Source organism: Temnothorax nylanderi, unplaced genomic scaffold, assembly GCF_030848795.1.
Source record: "Temnothorax nylanderi isolate EJ_2023f unplaced genomic scaffold, tnyl_v1.0 TNYL_tig0095_pilon, whole genome shotgun sequence".
Classification (NCBI taxonomy): domain Eukaryota; kingdom Metazoa; phylum Arthropoda; class Insecta; order Hymenoptera; family Formicidae; genus Temnothorax; species Temnothorax nylanderi.
This window is the reverse complement of record NW_027249157.1, coordinates 183,533-205,720: the sequence shown is the minus strand read 5'-3', so window position 1 is coordinate 205,720 and position 22,188 is coordinate 183,533. Positions and strand designations below refer to the sequence as shown.

At 37.6% G+C, this 22,188-nt stretch overlaps 1 protein-coding gene across 2 annotated transcripts in view; it reads left to right on the top strand.

The window, feature by feature from the left end:
• The window catches only part of Picot (putative inorganic phosphate cotransporter protein picot), a 44,414-nt gene that overhangs the window by 19,634 nt on the left and 2,592 nt on the right, over nt 1–22,188 (top strand). The window contains exons 1-7 of one of the 2 annotated variants that reach the window (XM_071711154.1): nt 3,290–3,853; nt 19,713–19,906; nt 20,004–20,243; nt 20,713–20,800; nt 21,139–21,365; nt 21,529–21,681; nt 21,766–22,140. In XM_071711154.1, the coding sequence (XP_071567255.1) occupies nt 3,754–3,853; nt 19,713–19,906; nt 20,004–20,243; nt 20,713–20,800; nt 21,139–21,365; nt 21,529–21,681; nt 21,766–22,140 (1,377 nt within the window). In that variant the 5' untranslated portion in view covers nt 3,290–3,753. Of the gene's footprint in view, nt 1–3,289; nt 3,854–19,712; nt 19,907–20,003; nt 20,244–20,712; nt 20,801–21,138; nt 21,366–21,528; nt 21,682–21,765; nt 22,141–22,188 lie in introns of those variants that run through there. The other variant, XM_071711155.1, reaches the window with a different exon arrangement.

Sequence of the window (22,188 nt, the reverse complement as noted above, 5' to 3'; positions counted from 1 at the left end):
TCTGCTGCAACATTATGCAACTTTCACGCTACTGGTGTTTATAAAGGATACATTGTAAACTTATATATAAAGAGTCAAAATAGAAATAAAATAATAATTTTAATGAATTAATTGTGCGTTGTGTGACCTCGATAAATTATATAATACGACATTTATTCTGATTACTCGCGATCGCTTATCAGTTTAACAATTTTATTAGTCACTTTAGAAGAAATGATAACGATTTGCGTCATTCTGTAATAAAACAGTCCCGTTGCTTTTTCGTTCGTGTAAATAATTTATTTGATCCGTTTGAAGATGAATAATACTCCATGAAGCGGGATCCGAGATTCTCTAATTGAGCATACGAGACGCAATGATATTATCTTTGCAGTGACTCAGTTTTTTCCTCCTTACGTTATCTGATGTAATCAGAGCTATTACGTATGACAATAAGATTGAAGGATTCTACCGCAGCCGCATCTGATTAGTCGTATTTTTAATGAGATTAAAAAGCAGTTTCAATAAAAAAAGATTTAGTGTAATAACATAATTTTGACTCAGTTTATCTTTGCATTTTTATTTTGCGAATTTGGAATAGATATTTTATAATGCGTATTTTTTCGTATGGAAAATATTTTTAATGTAATTGATAAACAGGAAAAAATTAACATGCTACATAAAAAATACGAATTTCCGTTAAATTAAGTTGATTTATTGCTTTCTATCTAAAAATAGAGATTATATATATTTTATGTGTGTAATATGTATATAAAATCTCTGCTTTTTATTATCGGATGAACTGGACCGACGTATATTATATTTTGTGTTTTAACAAATAATTTCTGTCAGAGAAACAATATAATAACAGTGGTAATAAATAAATTCGCCAGTAAATAAATAAAATAATATTATAAAATCCGAAATTAGGGCGGCAGTGTGGTCTAGTGGTAGAGCGCCAGACTCGTAATCTGAGGAACCAGGTTCGAGTCCACTAGAGCCATGTAAACATGGAAAGTTTTTCCGAAAGCTGCGCCCTCCGTGCAAGATAGGCTCTTGTGCGGAGCAAACTGGGCTCCGTCTTTCAGAAAGAGACGTTAAGCCGTTGGTCCAAAGGGTTAAGTGAGAGGAGAAGGGTAGTATTGGATGAGAATTGAAGAAAGGGTTGGGAACGTCCCTACAAAACGCCTTGTAACCCTGAGGGGAGTCAATAAACGTATTTATTTATAAAATCCGAAATTAAGCGACCCGACTGGCCAGTTCACATTTATTCTGACTCACAACGTTTCGAACATAATCTGGTCCTTCTCAAGTGAGATATTATAATTTATTACGCAACATTAGACATCATGCGTCGCCAGACGTTGTATGATTCATTGTGACTTTGACTATGGCTCGGTACGGACTTAGTGGAGAAAATGTCCAATTTAATATTCTTTACATTTTTACAATTTTACAATTTTTACAATTTCACATTTTCATTCTTTTGACGCACCAAACATTTTGACGTTCGCACGATGTAGTTAGGATACAACGTCTGGCGACGCATGATGTCTAATGTTGCGTAATAAATAATAATATCTCACTTGAGAAGGACCAGATTATGGTCGAAACGTTGTGAGTCAGAATAAATGTGAACTGGCCAGTCGGGTCGCTTAATTTCGGATTTTATTAAACAATATAATAATTATTTATTTTATTAATTAATCTTGACTTTTTACATCTACTATCGGTGCGTCCAAACTTTTGACTGGTATAATTGTGTATGTTATATATATATATTTGTGTATATTTATAAAGCTATATATAACTTTTTATGGCTTTATATATATATATTTCTTTGGGAACTAGAGGGAGGTAGGGCGATACATATAAAAATGTTTTCCAATAAACGACAAGAGAATGTTGGGACGATACTCTTCTATTTGATTTTGGATAGAAATAGTAAGTAGGTAGAAATAAATTAAAATATTTGATTAAGAAATAGCATTTTGAAGACATTTAAATCCTAGAATGCTGTTTGGAATTTGTGATCTGTTGGGATGAAACGAGATACACGATAATAAGTAATTCTTACAAAAGAAAAGACGCGGCATATCCGACACGGCAGTAATCCGCTTTACTTTTCAGCCCGAAGGTCAGAAATGAATCATACGGTTTCACCGTATGCAAATGTGTGCTTTGTTGAAATGTAGCCCGATAAATGTTCATCCCTCAAATTTGTAACCGTTCCTTAAATAGCGCTCCTATTGTCACAATTATCGAATCACTGTTATTTTCAATGATTCATTGAAAATTGATAAAACGTTAATTTAACATTTGTTAAAGCAAATCTCGAGAAAACTAATAAAAAGTAGTAAAATAAGAGCGATATATTTTTTTCTTAAAGTATTAATTCAAAATAACTGTAATTACCATTAATCAAACCTTTTCCGTTTTATTCTAAAAATGAAGTTAAAAAGAGTAAGATGTCACTTAAACTTATTTTTATTTTAACTAATTGTCTGAACGGTTCTTAGAGAATTTAAATGTGAAAGTATGGGCAAGATAAAGAATAAAATAAATTGAAAACAATACATATTTTCTTTAAGACTTATAAATAACGAATTCAAAACAATACTTTTTTTCATGACTTGCAAAAATATATATATAAGACGCATTAAGAATAATACATTTATTTTGTTTGATGACGTAGTTTATTCAGGTTTTTGTTAAAGAGTTTCGGGACGGTGAAAGTTTTAAAGAAACAATGTTTGCCTGCATGTCTGAAAATTTCCCCGTATGTCTGAAAATAGAAAAGAAATGTTCCTGCCTCTGTCTGTAGGTTTTCCCCATTCGCATTGAGAACAATCCATTTGTTTTGCTTGATGACATATACACAAACCATCTCGGTTTTTCTTGAAAAGTTTTGGAAAAGTCTTAGGCTGGGTCTACAATGAGTTGCAGTCGTAAGAGTCGTAAGAAATTAACCAATTACACTTCATTATTCTTCAACCGCAAGGAGAATAATAGACTGTAATTGGTCAATTTCTTACGACTCTTACGACTGCGACTCATTGTAGACCCGGCCTTACACAGGCCGGTGCGGATTTTAACCCGCACGGTCAATTCCCTCGCGTATCTGAAAAGAGAAAAGGGATGCTTCTGCCCCTATGATACATTTAAATTTCGCGCCGGCCAGCGCAACTTTTACCGCGCTGCGCTCCGATTGGCCGGACGGCTGGCGTGGCTGGCTCGCGCGCCAATCGGAAGCGCCCTTCGCCCGCTCGACCGCTCGCCCCGTCCGCCCGCGGCGCCCGCCGTTATCGGAGTACAGCGAGAGCACTCGGAGCAGCCAGTCGATTACACAAGTCCCGGCATAACCAGTGGAACCAGTGTGCATCGTGCCACGCGAGGACTTAACCTCGCTCTCTCTACCTTCCGTGCAACAGTTTGTTATTCGCGTGTCGCGCTCGTGATTGTCGCTCGCCACCGTTGTCTCGTGCACCGTTCTGCCCGACGTTCTGACCACTCTGACCGTCGTGAAAAGAGAACGCAGGCGCGTCTCTCTCCGCCCGGCGCATTTCGGCGCCCGAACGGAACACGAGAGTGCTCGTAGGAGCGGCAGCGGAAGAAACACCGTGTGTGTGCGCGCGCGCGAAAGACACAGACAGTCGGCGTTATCGCGCCAAACGCTCGTCATCGACGTCGTCGTCGTCCAGGAGCGTCGTGAAATCACGTTTCCATTTTTTTTTTGTGTACTTCGTCTCCGCGCCCCACGTGCCTGAACGCGCGATGAATCACAGCAGCGAGAACAGGGGACGAAATGGCCACATTCTCGTGTGGGACCAGCCCGGACTCGAAGAGGACGATCGGGAAAGAAAAAGGAAAAGAGGTACGTGCCCATGTTGCGACGGCCTCACCGATAACGCGACGGGGAATCGCCGATTTTACGAAGCGGACCGAGCGAGGATCGAAACGGGACACCCGGTATATTCTCGGCGCCGCGCCGTGTGAGCCGCGAGTTTTCGGACCGCACTTTTCAACGCGACTTCGTTGACATCAATCCGCATAAAAATAGCCGACGCGATAGCCGCGCGCACGAAATCGAGCGAGGGAAAGAGATTCCTAGATTCCTCCGTAAAATGCACGTCGTGTTCATTTAACTCGGGACGGACGTCGCGGGTCGGACGAAACGCGTTCGAACGGACGCGCGCGATTGCCGGTCCGAGATGCGTCGTCGGAGATATCTCGGCTTCGGCCGTTTCGTTCGCGATTCCCGTGTCGCGAAATCGCCGTAATCCGAGACGAAATCGCGCTCTCGCGTTCGCCTCGACAGCGACAGACCACGTGTTCAGCTGTGCGGTCTCGCACAGCGACACATTCGTGCTCTTTCTCTCGCTCTTCTATCTCTCTCTCTCTTTTTCTCTTGGTCTCTCTTCTCACTTGTCAGTGGAACGTCACGATCATAGAGAGAGTACATTTGCGTTCATAATTTAACAAACTTCGGCTACTTAATCGGCGAATAATTCAGTCGATAGAATAGTTTAGCTTGAAGCAAAATTTCTAGCTAGATTACATACAATTTGTTGTCTCTAATCCAATCTTTTTCCCATATGTTAAGCAATATTAATAATATTCTCCGTATTTATATCCATGATAATTATGAATTATTAATTCTATCTATGTCGGCAGAATTTTTAAAGCAAAATTTCTAATGATTCATTGTCCCTAGTTTAATCTTTTTTTCCATATGTCAAACAACAAAATATTAATTATTCTATCCATGTTCTATAATCTATCCAACAGAATTGTTTAGAGCAAAGTTTTAACTATAGAATTTGTTGCTTCTAATCTAATCTTTTTTTATATATGTTGAACAACAAAAAAGTCAATAATTCTATCCGTATCAGCAAAATAAAATACAGGTATTACTTGACGAGTTAATCATCGATCAAGTTAATCAAGATTTGCTCTATCCTAAAAAGCGGAGATTAACAATCTCTATTTCGAGATTTTACCCGTTATAACTTTCCGTTATTTGTCCGCAAATGCTAAAACAGATTTTATCTCGTTTTTAAAAAAGTATTTCTCAGTAAACGCGTTTTTTACGTTATGTATTTGAAACTCACCGTGATGGATATTATAAAGCTTATACTGCCGAGAGTGGTGTGAAAACGCGTGCAATCAAAGGTCGCATTTTACGCTTTAGGTACGCGAGGTGTCCTAAATAGGAAAATTTCTTTCCGAGAATGTTTCACGTACAGCGTTGCGTCTTTTCATTTTGCAAGGATGCCAAATCATGTTGGCTTCGAATGTCCACGTGTCTCGCGACGATACCGTTTCACGTATTCTTCGTAATGTTTACGCAATTGTAACGCATGACGATCAGCTGCTTGATTTCCGCGAGTTTCGAAAAAGCCGGCGCTGAAAATCTTTCTTTACTTCTCGTCGTTTACTTCTTTCGCGGCTTTTATCACGTACGCCAGAGTGAAACTGTAAATATTTAAATAGCTGCCTCGCTACTTATTGTTAAACTCAAAGTGTGTATTTTATTATTTATATCTAATCTTATTGTTAGTGTTACATTGCTCGTAACAAAGTTAAAAATTTCGCAATAATCTTTACGTGTGTTTATTATAACCAAATTTTATAGTAACATTTCAGAAGATTCAATCGAAATAAGGATTTTATCTTATAAGAAAGCTTTTTTATACGTCAGCGATCGCATTAATCATTAATCCTTTGCAATCCGAATTATTTCTTGCAAATAGCGAAGTATTTTCGTCTTCAATTTTATATAATCAGCTGATCAAACATGAAGAATTTTTGGGAATTATTTTTAGGATTTCATTTTTTCCTTAATGCGAGAAATAAATAAATATACATGTGCGCGGTTGGGCTTTAACGGCCGTTCATCATTGTCGTGCAAATCCGTTCGTCTCAAGGTATCGAGGAATTGTATTTAAGACTTTGTTCTCTCTTTTGAGCTCGACCGAAAGGGATCGACCCTATTGTGTTAATAGCTATTTTACACAGAACAATATCGTACAATTTCTCGCCCATTTCTCCGACTCTTTACACGGATTTTTTTCACGAGAACAAAAAAAAAACCCCGCTGAGTTTTCTTTGAGGCTGTACGACCGTTCCAGTAGGAATTCCCGCAATTACATTATCATTTGCCGAGTGCTCGTAACGAATCGTGGAGATGCTGTTAACTTATCAACATTCTTTTTCTTTAAACTTTTATTACGGTTTTACAGCAATACAATATATATCTAAGGAATTCTATGTCATACTCGGAAAATAACATGCAAAAATATATGAAATTAGCTTTATAGAAATGCAAATCTATAATCTGTATAAAATGTATTGACACACGATTTAAAAGGTGACGCAACTTGATTAGCAACAGAAGCCAAGGAACAACGCGAGAGAAATTTGATGAGGCTTCTATTAACGTATACAATACGTACAATACGTGTAAAATAATTATAAATAGAAGTGCAATAATTACTAGAAACACACGTGCCAATGAGAAACGGTAATGACTAGCGAAATAGATAGTAAGATGACAAAAGGGTTATTCCGCATGAAAATAGCTCGCATTATCGCGGAGAGATTAGTTTAAAGAGCATCATTTCGCCATGCAAACTAACGGAAAAAGCGGGTGCACGCGACGGGAGGCACTCGTCGCGCGTCGCCTCGACGATGACGCATCGCGAAAACGGTCGCAATCTGGATAAGACGAGGGATAAGAGTACAAATACGAAACGTGCGTTCTTCCGCGGGAACGCACCGTGTAAGAGTCTATCCAGACAAATTTGTGTAACGTGTAACGCATAAACATAAACATATATAAGCATAAGAAATTGATCGCACCATATACATGTGCATAAGGAAATGGATTGGTCCATTGGTTATGCATATGCTTATGCACCTATGCAAGTTTGTCTGCACGGAAAGAACGGTTTTGCTGAAGTATCTAAAAATTTAGCTACATTGAGAAAAAAAATTTGTTAATCCGAAAAAATATTTAATCCGATACGTGCAATTAAACATGTTAGTTAGTTAACTAACCATTAGTTGTTTCAACAATTATCCATTAAAATTTTGTAATCAAGAATTAATTAATTCAACTATATAATGTTTAGTTAAACTAACTAAAATGTTTAGTTGCACGTATCGGACTAAATATCTTTTCGGATTAATAAATTTTTTTTCTCAGCGCAGATACAGGGTAGCGATCACGTATAACTATATCCCTGGAGCGGAAACGTGAAAAGTTACGTGACCGCTGTCCAGATCTGAAAATAATTTTGTTGCATGATCAAAATAATTATGTAGAACACTCAAACTGATTGCTAAAATGTTGAATTTTTTTATAGCATTATTATCATCATACTTCAGCGACCTGCTATAATTATTTTGACGGTGCAACAAAATTATTTTCAGAGATCTGTATCTAGCTAAATTTTTAGATACTTCAGCAAAACCGTTCTTTCCGTGTGGATAGACCATTACAGATTTGTTTGTTCTAACTATGCACAATTATGAGGAAATCGCCGCGGGGATTTTTCGACGGACGCGCGGCGGACTCGGGGAACGTTTGAGAACAAAGTGCGTTTTTCTCGCGATACGACTCCAAGGTCGCCAAATGACTCGTGGATTTAGCCGCTATCGCGAAAATAGTGTATGTACAGCGTGCTGCACATTCGGCGTGGACGGTAGAACGTTCCAAAATTCCCGCGAAGGCTCGTTATCCGCGGATTTTTCGGTTGGTTTTTGAATTTTCTCTCTTCTAACGGGAGAGATAAAAGCAGCGAATATTCTTGGGGGTCTTACCGAGATGAAAGGTTTCAAAGATGCGAGAGAATAAACAAAATCCTATTTTTCATATAAACTTTATATAAAGTGGACTTCGCTTTTTTTGCGCAGTTAATTCTAAGGTTGGGAGAATTAAAAGGATTAAAATTTTGATGAAGTGTTAAAGTAGAGATTTTTGTCATAGATTATCTAGATCTAGATTTGGAGAATCTGTGAATAAAAAAGAGCGTAGGGTGTCCTCTTCTGGAGTGCTCCATATATGATATCGCAGTCAAAATTAATATATGTGTCATCTGTGCTCGCGATTATGATAGCTTGTTGCCTATCGAATTTACTTATCGTCGCAATTGCAGCGAAGGTGGTCACTGCAAATCACTGCTGGTGATAACAAAGTTTAAAATAGGCGATATTTTGACCAGATCGAAGTTCAATCTTTTCTGAGACGAATTTCTGCATGAAAGATCAATAATCGCTACATTTTACTCCTTTAAAGAAGTTCCTATCTCATTTGAAAGATTTTTCCAAAAGCTCCTACGAAGAAATACCATAATATTTTGTGTAAGAAAATATAGATATGTTTATATTGTTTACATATTATATATTATTTTTAATTTTTATTTTTCTTATGTATAGCTACTCAGGTAGCAAAGTGACGTCAAATAACGTATTAATTCCGTCTTAATGACGTTAGAGACGTCATTAAGACGTCATTAAGACGTCTTTAGACGTCATCTTGCTACCTGAGTAGCTATACATAAGAAAAATAAAAATTAAAAATAATATATAATATGTAAACAATATAAACATATCTATATTTTCTTACACAAAATATTATGGTATTATATGGATATTATATATTATCACCAAAATACATATTTCTATCGACATTGAGTGCTGTCACTTCGCCTTTTCATAAGCAAATTATGAATATTTCCTTGTCAAGATTTAAGTATTTCTATATTCCGTTTCTATATTTTCGAGAGAGTTCTGAGATAGATTTTTTTATCGGGTGGATTTTGTTCTTTTCATACGTGACGAACTGCGATATACCTCGTATCGTCATTGGTTGCATGGCATTAATGTTTACGTGATATAAAAAAAAATTGTTTTGATTTCCGCCTAATGGATTTTCTATATTTATCGTCAATAATAATAGCGCTTCAGTATGTAAAGATAGATTATTTAGAAATGGCTTTTTTTCTCTCTTGGATTACTAGGTCGAAACGTATTGGAATAAACTTTACTTAACTGTTCAAAAATAAAACTTTCTATATATAACGGATACATTACTATAAATATACATTAATAATGCTAATTGAAATTACTAAAGATGCTTTAGTCCCCATTAAACGTTTCGTATAAATACTTTTGGTAGTTTTTTTTATTAGCAATCGTCACATTTAACGAATAATAATTTTTAACAGTAATATAATATTATGTAACATACATTGAAAATTTTATTCAATAATGTTCTTTGAAGGCCTCCCTTTAATACAGAGATACCATCTCCGTATTTTAAAAGCTCGCGTAATCATCGTGTCGACTGACGTGCATGACGTGTAGACGCGCGTCACGTACATTTGTCTGTGTTACTGTTTCTCTCTAGAGATGCATAAAATATATGTACATCTTGCTTGCACACGTTTCTTTCGGTGTTGAATGTATACAGCTGCTTATATTATAAAAGTTTTAATTAAATGTGCTATCACATTCGATGCGTTCGATCAAATCTTTGTTGCGTGAATAATATTTAAAAAAAAAACGTTAATTATATATAATCAATTATTAGGCGATTATTAGGCAAATATATAGTTTTTGGAATATATATATTTATTTAAACTGCAGACAATCATCTTTTTTTCAATAAAGTGAATACTTGCTGTTTTACTTTATAACGATTTATTGTTATCATTGCAAAATCGTTACGCTACTCTCCCACTGATTCAACGCTTTCGATTCTCTCGCTAGGTTCACCCGTTGTTCCCCCGTTTTTCATCTTTTCGTTACGCAGACACTTCCCAGTCGAGTCTGAAATCTCGCTCATTCGTATGCACCAGCGGACTCGCACGCGTGACGCGCGCCGTCGTACACGGTGATCGTGTTCACGCGCGTCACGAGCAATCGTAAGACGCGTGTTCACGTGCACGAGACACGGCTGTTCCCCCCTCCCGCCTCCTCTTCCCCTCGCTCTTCATCCTCATGCCAATTCTCGTGGTTCGTCTCTCCAGCGCGACAACTCCGACCTCCCTTCCGTCTCGACTCATCCGCGCGTTCTTTCGGCGCTGTGCGGGCTGTGCCTCTCTGTATTTCGCAACACAATGAAGTCACACCGCTAACGCACACCGCGATATCCTCTATATCGCGATATGCCGGAGCTATTTCTACCGGACCCGGCCCACGTGCTCGACGGCTGGTAATAATGACGGGCGACGCCGTAGGTGCCCGATGACGGCCGGTCTTGGAAAATGACCGACCATATGCGTGCACACTCGACACACTTACACGCGACGATTGGTTGATCGATGTTAATCCCCTCCCCCTTCCCGGGATCGTCTTCTCTTCACCGGCAGCCAGTGTAGGAAAAATTTGTGGCGAAATTATTTTCGTAAATGAAATATTAGCTCTTGGTCGGCGGATGCTTCGGCGGGCCCGGGTCAAGTGTGAAGTGCGGGGAAAATACAATTGCGAGTACACTGTCTCTACATGAAATAAATTTATTGTCCAGGTCTCGTCATGACCCCGACGTCTGCCGCGAGTTAATGGAGAATATTCCTCGCCATGATTGAGGATCGATGAACAATACGAGCCTTTAATTCACGATCATTTAGACAATTTGCAGAACTTTTGATGAAAAGAGAAATGTGATGATTGAATAATTTTTTTAATGGAAAAAAACAATTTACTGAATTATTTGATGCATAAAGTAATCAGACGCGAATAGATTATATTTTCTTCGTGGAAGTATAAATTTCTATAAATATTTATAAAAGCTCATCGTTGATAGCATATTAGATAATGATTGTCAAAGATGTAGGTACTACACCTGACAGAGAAATTTGATAAAAACTAATTGGTTCCTTATTACATACTTTTTAAATTGCGTGCAAATTGATATAAAAATAAGAAAAATATAATAATAATTTGATGTAAAGAAAACGTTACTTTTTATATAATCGATGTCATCGTCAGGATTTCTTTCTGCGGCTTTTCTCACGCGCGACGGTTAATAGGTACGTCGATAAGATTCTCACGTAGTAACCTTATACGATACCGAATGTATCAATAGTATATATTCTTAAACGATCGATAGTATTTTTTTTTAGCGGTGATCTCCTTTTTTGAATGCCGGCGCAGTTGGACGCGCATTTCGAATGCGCTGAGAGCGGAAAATTAATATGAATGGCGCGTCGAATATCGTCGAGTTTGCTGAAACACGATTCGGATGCCTTTGGCAGATTGTTTTGTTTAGATTAACGTGACGAATGCCGCTCGCGATTGTCGTGTCCGAGTAGCCTTTTTGCATTCAACTCGAGCTGACGCTGCGCGTTTCCCGGCGCATTGAGATGCATAATACGAGTGCAGGGCGAAGTGCGATGCGTCGCGGAATCTAGGAGTAAACTCGCGCCCTAACTGCGAAAATGGCATATCGGAGTTGGGCCGCCGCGCAGGAATAGACCGCGAGGCTAATAATATCGAATAATGCATGACCTGCCCATTTTCATTATATGGCTCCGTTTATTACGGTGGTCTTTTATCACAATGTCGTTAAAGATATCCGGCACTTCGTTTTACGACCCATCGATGTGTCTTTAAATCTTCCTCTCGCATCGCGACACAGCCATATAATTCTTAAATGATCGCGAGGGATGGATGCGCGAGCGGCGATACGGATAAAAATAGAAAAACACAATTTATATGCAATTATATAATACAGACTCTTTTGGATTGTGTTTTTGTCTTATTTATAGATTTTTTTTTAAAGAAGAGAGCGAATGGAATGTAGGAAGTAATAAGTAATCAAGCTGATTTTATTAACGATATTTTGAAGACACATTAAAAGAAACTTATGCATTATGGGCATGTATAGTACGGCGCAGATGGACGGTAACATTTGCTTATCTACGCACATTTATCGCCGTATAAATGTTAAGGATATCTTACGGATTTCCTATGTTCTTTTTTTGTAAGACTGTGAGCAATCCGTCGAGACATCAATTATCATTTTGTTTTGTGAATTCGGTGAATAAATCTGTTTTCTATATGTTGGTTAGAATAGTTCGTTAATTTTATTGTTCAACTTTATTTTACTATTTTCGTCGTAAAATATAATAATGATTTGCCATGATAAATTGAAAAAAAAAATCTATCTTAAAAAGTATTGTATATAAAAGTATATAAGTTATTTAATTATCGGCAATAAAATTTAACGATAATGAAAGTGATAAAGCAAAGCCAGAGATTGACGTATTAATCTTTCAGCCGAAACATTCTGAGACTCACAATGGAAAATTATGGGTACCTTAATTATGTAATATATCTGCACTTACCTTTATAAGTTATAAATTAACTGATAAATTCTATATTGTATATATACGTTAGGAAATGATAAAATATGAGATATCTCGCGAATACATCTTTAATTCAGTGTGCGTAAATAATTGAAGCATTCTTCTGATATTCCGTTTTACGGGAATCATCGCTCTTATTCGCTTGTCTATATTTTGGCGCGGCTTCTTCTCTTTCTGGCTGTCATTTTCGAAATAATCGATACTATCGCACTGCCTATTGCGAGACGTTTAAGAACGCGCTTGTGAAATGCGCACGAGAGTGCATTCGGCGGTGGAGTCACGGATAAAACGCGGTTGGATCCGGGCCAATAAACCCTCCGCGTCATGGCCTTCATTCTCACTTATCAGCGAACGTGCTTTGCTCCCGTCTCGACGGTTATTTTATCAATGATTCGTCCGCGGGATTTCGGTACGCCCTGTACGCCCGAGCAAGGAAAATTTTTGGACCCCCGCGTTTACGTAAATATTGATCATCGATTACCGCAGCCGAATTCTTACTCAATAATCCGGCTCTCGATATCTTGAAGTGGAAACTTACGCAAGTTTCAAGCGACAACAATATCGAACCGTCAGTCACATCACGTACAATGCATGAGATTATTTTCTTGTAAATAAAGGGTATCGCGGAAAAACGACGAGAAGTAAAAGGATAATTTTTACATAATGATCTCCCCTTATCGAGTTTCTGTAGAAATTGAAATTGAGATCTAATTTTGGAGTCAGCCAACAAGTAATAAAATCTTTACTTTAATTCTCGGGCTTTAATTAAAAATTAATAAGATATTTAACATTAGGAACTTGTGAAAAAATAAAAAACTTGGAAACAGACAATTGTTCAAACTTTTGTTATAAAAGAAGCATGGTTTCAAAATTTTCTTTTTTCGAGAAGATATTCTTTATTGTTGTATTGTACGTTTTGGGATATATATTATTCGTATCATGGTTTCCAAATCCACGATTTTAACATAAACACAAACATTTGCACAGAGCTTTTCAGGTTCTTATATCTCAATGTTTTACATTTATATCTTGTTAATTTTTTATATTATTGATCTGTAAAAAGTTTTGAATTGAATTTGCACTCGTTATGTGTCACTCGAATTTTGATCTTTGGCAGATAGCCACTTCTTGATGTAGATTTATACAGGGTGTTTGAAAAAAGTGTTACATATTTTCAGAGCAGGTATTTATCAAAACAAAAAGAAAATGCCCAGTAAACATGGGTCCTAAATCAAATATCTGTTAAGAAATGGGTCAATCTTTATCGTATATTATAAGAGGTGCTCTATGTGATTCCCGTTCATTGTCACCTTTCAGCCCTATTATGTCTCAGAGAATCACGCACTCTTGCGAATGCACCTGACTGCTCTTAGATTTGCTGACACACATTAAATGCGCGTTCCTACAATGTTTGGGTTCGGTATTGTCGGACGATGCGTGCAAAATGGGGATCGATGACGTTTCAAACATTGCAGAAACGCGCATTTAATGCGTGTCAGCAAATCTGAGAGCAATCAGGTGTCTTCGCAAGAGTGCGTGATCCTCTGAGACGTAGAACTGAAGGATGTGTGACAATGAATGGGATCTTCATATAGAGCATCTTCTATATATAGTATACGATAAAGACTGACCCATATCTTAGGTATTTGATGTATAGAAGCACTTCCTATAGTAAACGATAAAAACTGGCCTATATCTTAACAGGTACTTGATTATAGGACCCATGTTTACTAGACATTTTCTTTTTGTTTCGACGAAATACTACCTGCTCTCAAAATATGTAACATTTTTTTAAACACCCTGTATACAACGACGTGATTACTGAATAATATCGAAAGAATTAACCCTTTGTAGTCACACTGGGTCGATTTGACCCGCGCTCAAGTTTGAAGCTAAAATATCGGTAAGTGCCTGGCTTAAAATGGGGTTTGGCTCGCCATCTACCCAGAGTTTGAAGTATCCTCTATCGGTAGAGATCGTTAGTCATTTGATTAAAGCGTCTGTATTTGTATGACAGCGGTTGCGGAAACATCGTGCAAAAATGCGGGTCAGATTGACCCATAGTGTGACTAGAACGTAGTTTCAGTGAAAAAAAATCGGATTTTTTTATTGTCTTTAAAACAAGTGTCTGAACCGTAAGTGTGACTGTGGCACCTGCGATATTTTTTTTCCATTGTTTTTATAATAACGGTGTTATTTGTTATCAGATGGCATACAATCTGCGTAGCAGTAGTGAGTGCCAACTGCGGTGGCACTGAATAAATGACTTTTTTGTCGTTTTATAACGAAAAAACAATAATGCTTATGTTTCTGTGTACTCAGGATATACATAATAATAATAAAACACATTATTTTCTGATAAATCCACATTTTTTTCACTCCAAAATTGGGCCTCTTCATATGCCGGAATAAATACCTTTTTTGAAACGCGCACTAGAGGACTATTTTTTTTCTTAAAGTGTCGTATCTTAGGAGTATAACCTGCAAATTTTATTTTAAAAAATTAAAAAATTAAAAAGTTATGATTTTTTAAGTGAAAAAGCTACTTTTTTACGCATGTACTCGTTCACGATTTTTTTTTCAACATATTGCCATTTGATCTCTCACAAAATCGCAGTTGTTTTATATTCTAGAATGTTCAAGGTATGTTCCAGAATTATTTGAACCCGATCGGACCGATACTATTAAAATGCCAACCATTTAAAAATCGACTGGGTCAATATGACCCAGTATGACTAGAATGATATTCTAGAGAAGTGTGACTATGAAGGGTTAAACGAGAGAAAGCTTATCGTTATAGGATTAATTGCGATCTCTCTTGCAAAGATAATCTTTAAATTAAAGATAATTTAAAGTAGTGAATTATAAATTTCAGGTATTATAAATAAGCGAGATATTAATTAAACTTAATAATTATTGAACTTAAAGAGGAAAGAATTTAAATGTTTATTCGAGAATAATTAATGACTTGTACGCAATGATAATAAAGAGAAACATAAGTAAGCTGACATAATATATGGAACGTGACAGAAAGATTTTCCAAATGTTTTCGGTATGTTTAAGAAAACTATGGAAAGTTATGGCAATGCCTAATTTTAGACTTTATCCCCGTGATTAATCAACCCTTAGCTAATAATCCTACAATCATACTGACGTAATTGTAAGGTCAAACGCTTGACCCCAGATAATGGGAGATCGTTTTCGAACAACGCAACCTCACGTATATTGATGCTATAATTGGTTCCAATTTAATAAGCGATCTGCAACTACAAATGCAAGAGCTCTACGATTATAAATAAACGCGGTATTCTTTTATAATAAAAGTTTAAACAATTGTCTGTTTTCAAATTTTCTATTTTTTTCACAAGTTTCTAATGTTAAATATCTTATTAATTTTTAATTAAAGCCCGAGAAATTAAATAAAGATTTTATTACTTATTGGATAACTCCAAAATCTAGATCTCGATTTCGATTTCTATACAGAAACTCGATAAGGAAAGATCATTATGTAAAAATTTTCGTTTTACTTCTCGTCGTTGTTCCGCGAAACCCTTTATTTACAAGGAAATAATCTCATGCATTGTACGTGACTGCGGTCAAGTAGAGCTCGCGTTCGTGCACTTTTCGAGCATGTTTGCACAATTTTTTTTCTCGTAAAATTGCTAATTGTAAGGTGCGTTGGGTATGTAGGAAGATACCCGATAAAAACGTTACTTTTTTTTACTCAACAATCGACAACGTTGTTTGGTCAAAAGAAAAGAAATATACATATTCTAAGTAATGATCCTTATAATTAAAGACATTTCCCACAGTATTGCATAAAACTCTCGAATAATATATCATGTATATGCTTAAGGACCGGTTGTTTCAACCTGTTGGTAAGCTTACTACTAATTAAATCATATGTCTATCTTTGTCTAATGTAAAGGATAAACAAAGACATATATATGATTTAATTATTAGTTAATTTACCAACAGGTTGGAACAATTGACCCTAAGTACTTCAACGACATTTGAGGTACAAGATTAGAAGAAAAATATATTTTACGATTATTATCGCGTGAAGTCACAAATGATTCTCTTTTATAGCAAACAACGTGTATCGCACGCGATTTTTAACCTTTAGAGGCCGGGGGTGGTCGAAATATCGACCACCCAAAAAACACAAGCTATTTGATGTTTTCAGGCAAAATTTGTGTGTTGAATAAGGGAAAAATAGTATAAAAAAAAAACTCTTCAAATCCTTTTCCCGGCCTCTAAAGGTTAAGAGGACAGGGAACGAGAGAGGAGAATCAAAAAGGAGGCGGAACAAACGTGATTTTAGATAATTTATGCATGGACTTAGGAGAACTGGTCAGTTTAAGCAGCAATGTCGTCTGATGTCAATTGACTTAAGCTAGTTTGGCGAGTGGGCGTCGAAATTTATTCCTAGAAACACTTGCGCGAATTGAAGCGAATCAATCCGACGCGCCGCGACGTTTCGCCGATCCTTCGTCCGAGACGCTCGCCTCCTATCTTATTTTTCTCCGTTTGCTTTTCTTTTTATTTGCTCTCTCCCGGCGACGTTTAGGAGAGCGCGGCGCGGCGTTAATCTGAGCGTGATAAGAGAAGTACAAGCCGCGGAGTGTAATCGGCCATGAAGTTTTGTAACATCGACCGAGAGGAAACGAGAGGAAAAAAGAAGAAGAAGAAGGAGGAGTCGTTTGTTCTGTGTGACGCAGTCTCCGCGCGACCGTAATTGCTAACATAATAACACGACACGTAGAAGCTGCGACAAGGTGTTGGTGTGTACATAGACGGGCATAACGGATATAAGACCGATAATCGAATATAAGGCTGATAATCGGATATCTAGACATGAAAGAATACTGTTTTTTCGTAGCAAGTTTTAGTCATCTTCAGATTCCTAAGGAAGTCTCAGAAAATCTCATCAATTATATTGTTTTTTCTTTAATTACTTATAAAGTGAGCTTCGTAAAGTCGTTACAATATAACGTTGTAAAGTCTGTCGCTTGATTACAAAGATATTTGGAGTTAAATCTCGGACTTAGAAAGAGAAGGACGGTGCGTTAGATTGAATCTTTAATATAAATCGACTTGCAAATTTCTGTCAGGAAATTGATTTTTCTCATAGCGAGACACGGCGTTAAAGAAATTTCATGTCATCGTACATCTACTCAGCCCACGAAGTTCATGCAAGCGACTATGCTATCGATTACATGCGGCCAGGTATGACTCACGCACTCAAACCATCGGTGATAAATATCACGATGGGTACTTGTCCGGCGCGGCGGTCCCTTTGAAACAGTAGAGTGCTCGTCATTCCTTGCTAATGTCGTTAACTTCATTACAACCGGCGCGTGATTCGCGTAAAAGGTTTCCCGCTGCGGTCAAGTAGAACCGATTGCATTTAGACCGTGGACACTATCATTTAAAGTTGATTAGATAAGGCGAGATGAAGTTTTGATTCGCATAACGGTCTATCAGAATTGTCTCCTCGAAGCAACGATCTTTAAATAGCAAACGTCTCGCGATACCTCGTACACAATAATTTTTGGGACACGAATGAGGGAATCGTTTACCCTAATTTTAACTTAGGTCCCTTTCGACCTCTGTCGTTGAAATAGATCCTTCTTCAATCGCGATCTCCAGAATTATGGTATAAATATATTGAAAACTGTAATGTATTGTACTCGTTATCTCTGATGCGGTTTTATCTTGTAAAAGTAAATATATATGTAAGAGATCGGGCTGAAAAAGAGATCTACCTGATGATAACGACGATACCGATAAAACACGTAATACAAAACGTAGATTAGCGTTAAATAGAAAATACCGTCGCGAATATATCGTCGTATTATGTCATCATTGATCGTGATTCCAAACTCATGGAATATTACCCGAAGCTCTGCATGTACTCCGTACGATTCTTATCGTTATCGTTTTTCTCTTTCACAGATCTTTATTACGACACTTGAATACACCGAATTACACGCATGAGCGCCTATTCGACATCTTATTCGCCGCATCTCTCTGCCGTTAATTGGCGGTCGTCAATTAACGATGATGAATTCGATCTGTTTACGTCGACTTTGATCGAGTGTAGCGTATAGATCGTGGCTCATCGACATAAAATGTAACGAGACTTCTGTACTTTGTAATTCGTACGGATTCATGTTAATGGTCAACGGCGTTTATACATGTCTTACAACCGATTATGATCTAATGACTCACCTTCATTGATTGCCGCGCAAAGCTCGATAATTCTGTTGCAAAATGACGACAATTCTCGAGTATCTACTTTACGTGAAATTTCTGTGAACTTTGTCGACCGTTGGAAACCGTTGTTATTCTGCAACTTGAAAAGGAAAAGAAATATTTTCGACGAATTTATTTTCCTTTGCCTATAAGAATGACGGTTGGTCTTTCTTTCAAGAATTTTAATTACGCCGGTTTCGAAACATTAAATTTAAATTTAAATCAGAAGTGGTTTGGAATAAAAGAAGAATTGACTTGGCTTAAAATAATTTTATGCCGTATAAAACAATATTAAATGATATTCTGAGAACGGCAGAATTGTTTGTTGAAACACAAGAATTTTGTGACGTCCTCACATAACAGCTTTTACATATTGTTGGTATAATTTATTAGCGACGTTTCCGTTTGATAGCACGCAGCTCAATTAACTCGCGTCATAATCTTTTTTGGCGTAACCCTCACCTCGGCATTGGTCCCGCGATTCGTCCTTCGGTTATTTCCGTGAAAATTTGGCAGAGTATCTGCTAATATACATTAGCAGTTACAGGACATGCTTTGGCGAATATCTCCGGAGCGTCAATTAACGATTGCCGTAGCGTCTTTATTCGATTATCACGGCGATATTTAGACTAGCGCTACAAAACACAGTATAACATTGTATAAAATATAATATATAATATATGCAATTCTTCTAGGAACATTTGCCCTTAAATTAATAATAGATTCCGTGATTCGGAATCGATTTTACTCATTGTCAGTGGAATTTTCTGCGAATAGAGGAAGACTGAAACTTTTAGAATTTTAATTTAAAGCTTCAGTTGCGCAGATATATAATTTTAATGAAAAAAGAAACGCATAGTTGCGGTAAACAATGCCCAACCATATTTTTAGAAATAATTTCTACCGAGAAATTGAGATTTTCAGTTCGTAATTAAAATTAAAAATACAGATTTTGAGATGTTTATAACGTATAAGAAATATTGAATATAACATAATACGAGATATGTTATTACACAACATTTCATCGTCTGTCTCGCCTTTATTGACACCGCAATATAGTACCATGTAATAATAGCCTAATACGTCTCTTTATTCTTTCAGCCCGCTTTGGGAAGCGTCACATGGTGACTTTCATGATATTCCTTGGTATGGCGAACGCCTACATAATGAGGACCAATATGTCTGTGGCTATTGTCGCGATGGTCAATCATACTGCTATCAAGAACCCTGATGAGGAGATAGAAGTCGTGGATGAGTGCGGACAGAATACCAATGAAACCGGCGCTGCCGATGGCGTGAGTAAAACAAAATTCTGCAGTTCTTTTTTTTATTGCGAAATTTCGATAGTTCAGTAAGTAGGAACTCAAAAATGTGTGTCCTCCGTCTTTGCAGAGCGCCGACGGACCATTTGACTGGGACAACAAGCAGCAAGGCTATCTCTTAAGCTCATTTTTCTGGGGCTACGTTATAACGCAGATACCGTTCGGTATTCTTGCCAAGCGTTACGGCGCCAAGTACTTCCTCGGGGTCGGCATGCTGATCAATTCGCTTTTTGGACTGCTAGTTCCAGTGTCCGCGTACTGGGGATACTGGCCCCTGATAATCGTTCGTTTCATTCAGGGTTTAGGAGAGGTAAGTAACATCTCGAAAATCCCTCACCATTACGATACAATATAATAGTTTGATTGAGACTCGAGAAGAGCGAGCGAACATGAGAATGTGTGATGTTTCGGGATCGGTTATCTGTTGTGTCCAAATACATACTTTGCTACTTGCAAACAACTTTCATTCGTTCGTAAGTATAAAGTTCACGAATTAATTGAAAAAAAAATTTGATAAAGAATTATTTTATTTCAGTTCTTGTCTTCTACATTATGCATTGTCTTGAAAAAACTTTGATCAATAAGATAAGAGTCTCTGTGTATTCGCAGAGATAGATATTTCTTACATTAGCTTTAGCATTATTATTACATTAACATATAATAATATAAGTAATTATAGTCATAATCTTAAAGGATTACTGATCCGTTTGAGTGTGAACGTTTTTTGATTGCACGGGTGTATTTCCTTCCCCCTAGGAATGGATTAATCCCTATTGCAGGGTCCTATTGTGCCTTGCACGCACGCACTGCTGGCGAAGTGGATACCGCCTAACGAACGGAGCAGGATGGGTGCCTTTGTCTATGCCGGTAAGCTCGTTCAATGCGATTTCTTCTTCCTTTATGTAGCGATTTGTCGCGTATACCGAGTCGAGAGCTAGTTCGCCGCGCGAGAATCCTCCTCTCTGTCTCTGGGGCATTTCGAGTCTGCATCGAGTCGCTACTGTGGGTGTGCGCGCTTCTTGCTGCGGCGGGATTTGTGGACCGTGGACCTTTTCAATTTCTTGAGTTATCTTCATTTTTAACCATTCACTCCCACAAGGTCTTTTTTTGTTGGTAAAAATAGAAAGAGCATAAGGATGATTGGACGCCTGATGACGATAACTAATCACATTTTTTTTTGCATGTTTCTCTCTTCCCATCGATAGGCGCACAATTCGGCACGATAATATCCATGCCGTTGAGCGGTCTGTTGGCCGACTGGCAATTAGTAGGCGGTTGGCCATCTATTTTCTACGTGTTTGGTGTTATCGGTACCGTCTGGTGCATAGCGTTTCTCATATGGGTCTATGAGGATCCCGAGCAACATCCAAGCATCACAGAAGACGAGAAGAAGCTCATACTCAGCTCTCTCTGGGGTAGCGCTGGCATTTCCGTGAGTTCCTTTCGCATTTCTTCGCTGTTAATTAATTTATCTCAATATTTATCTCAATTTACCACGTTAATCGAAATATTTATTTTAATCTCTATCGCCTGTTATAATAATACATCTCTTTTAGTAGCCAAACTGAGAAAACTAATATTCTTTCTTCTTTTAGTCATCGCCTCCCGTGCCTTGGAAGGCCATTGCAACTTCGCTACCATTTTGGGCTATCTTGATGGCGCACATGGGTCAGAATTATGGATATGAAACGTTGATGACTCAGCTTCCGACATTTATGAAACAGATTCTCCATTTCAGTATCCAGAAAGTGAGTGATATATTTAAATTGGAGGGAAAAGAGTTTTCCACAGTTTCCCCGCACGAAACTAATCGTTTGTCTGTATGGTTTCAGAATGGTCTCTATTCGGCACTTCCATACTTTGCCATGTGGCTCTTTTCCATGTTTATCTCTCACGTCGCGGATTGGATGATCTCTTCGGGGAAATTTACTCACACTGTGACTCGCAAGATCGTTAACAGCATCGGCCAGTTTTCACCGGCTTTGGCATTGATTGCTGCTTCGTATACCGGTTGCAATGCCTGGTTGACAGTAACCATTATTACAGTGGGCGTCGGTCTGAATGGCGCTATTTATTCAGGTTTTAAAGTAAATCACCTCGACATCTCTCCGAGGTTTGCTGGGATCTTAATGTCCTTCACAAATTGTATCGCCAATCTCGCTGGACTTCTCGCGCCGATTACCGTTGGAGAGGTTATTGCTAAATCGGTAAATATATATGTAATTGGTCTCTTAAAACTCTAATTAATTAAGTAA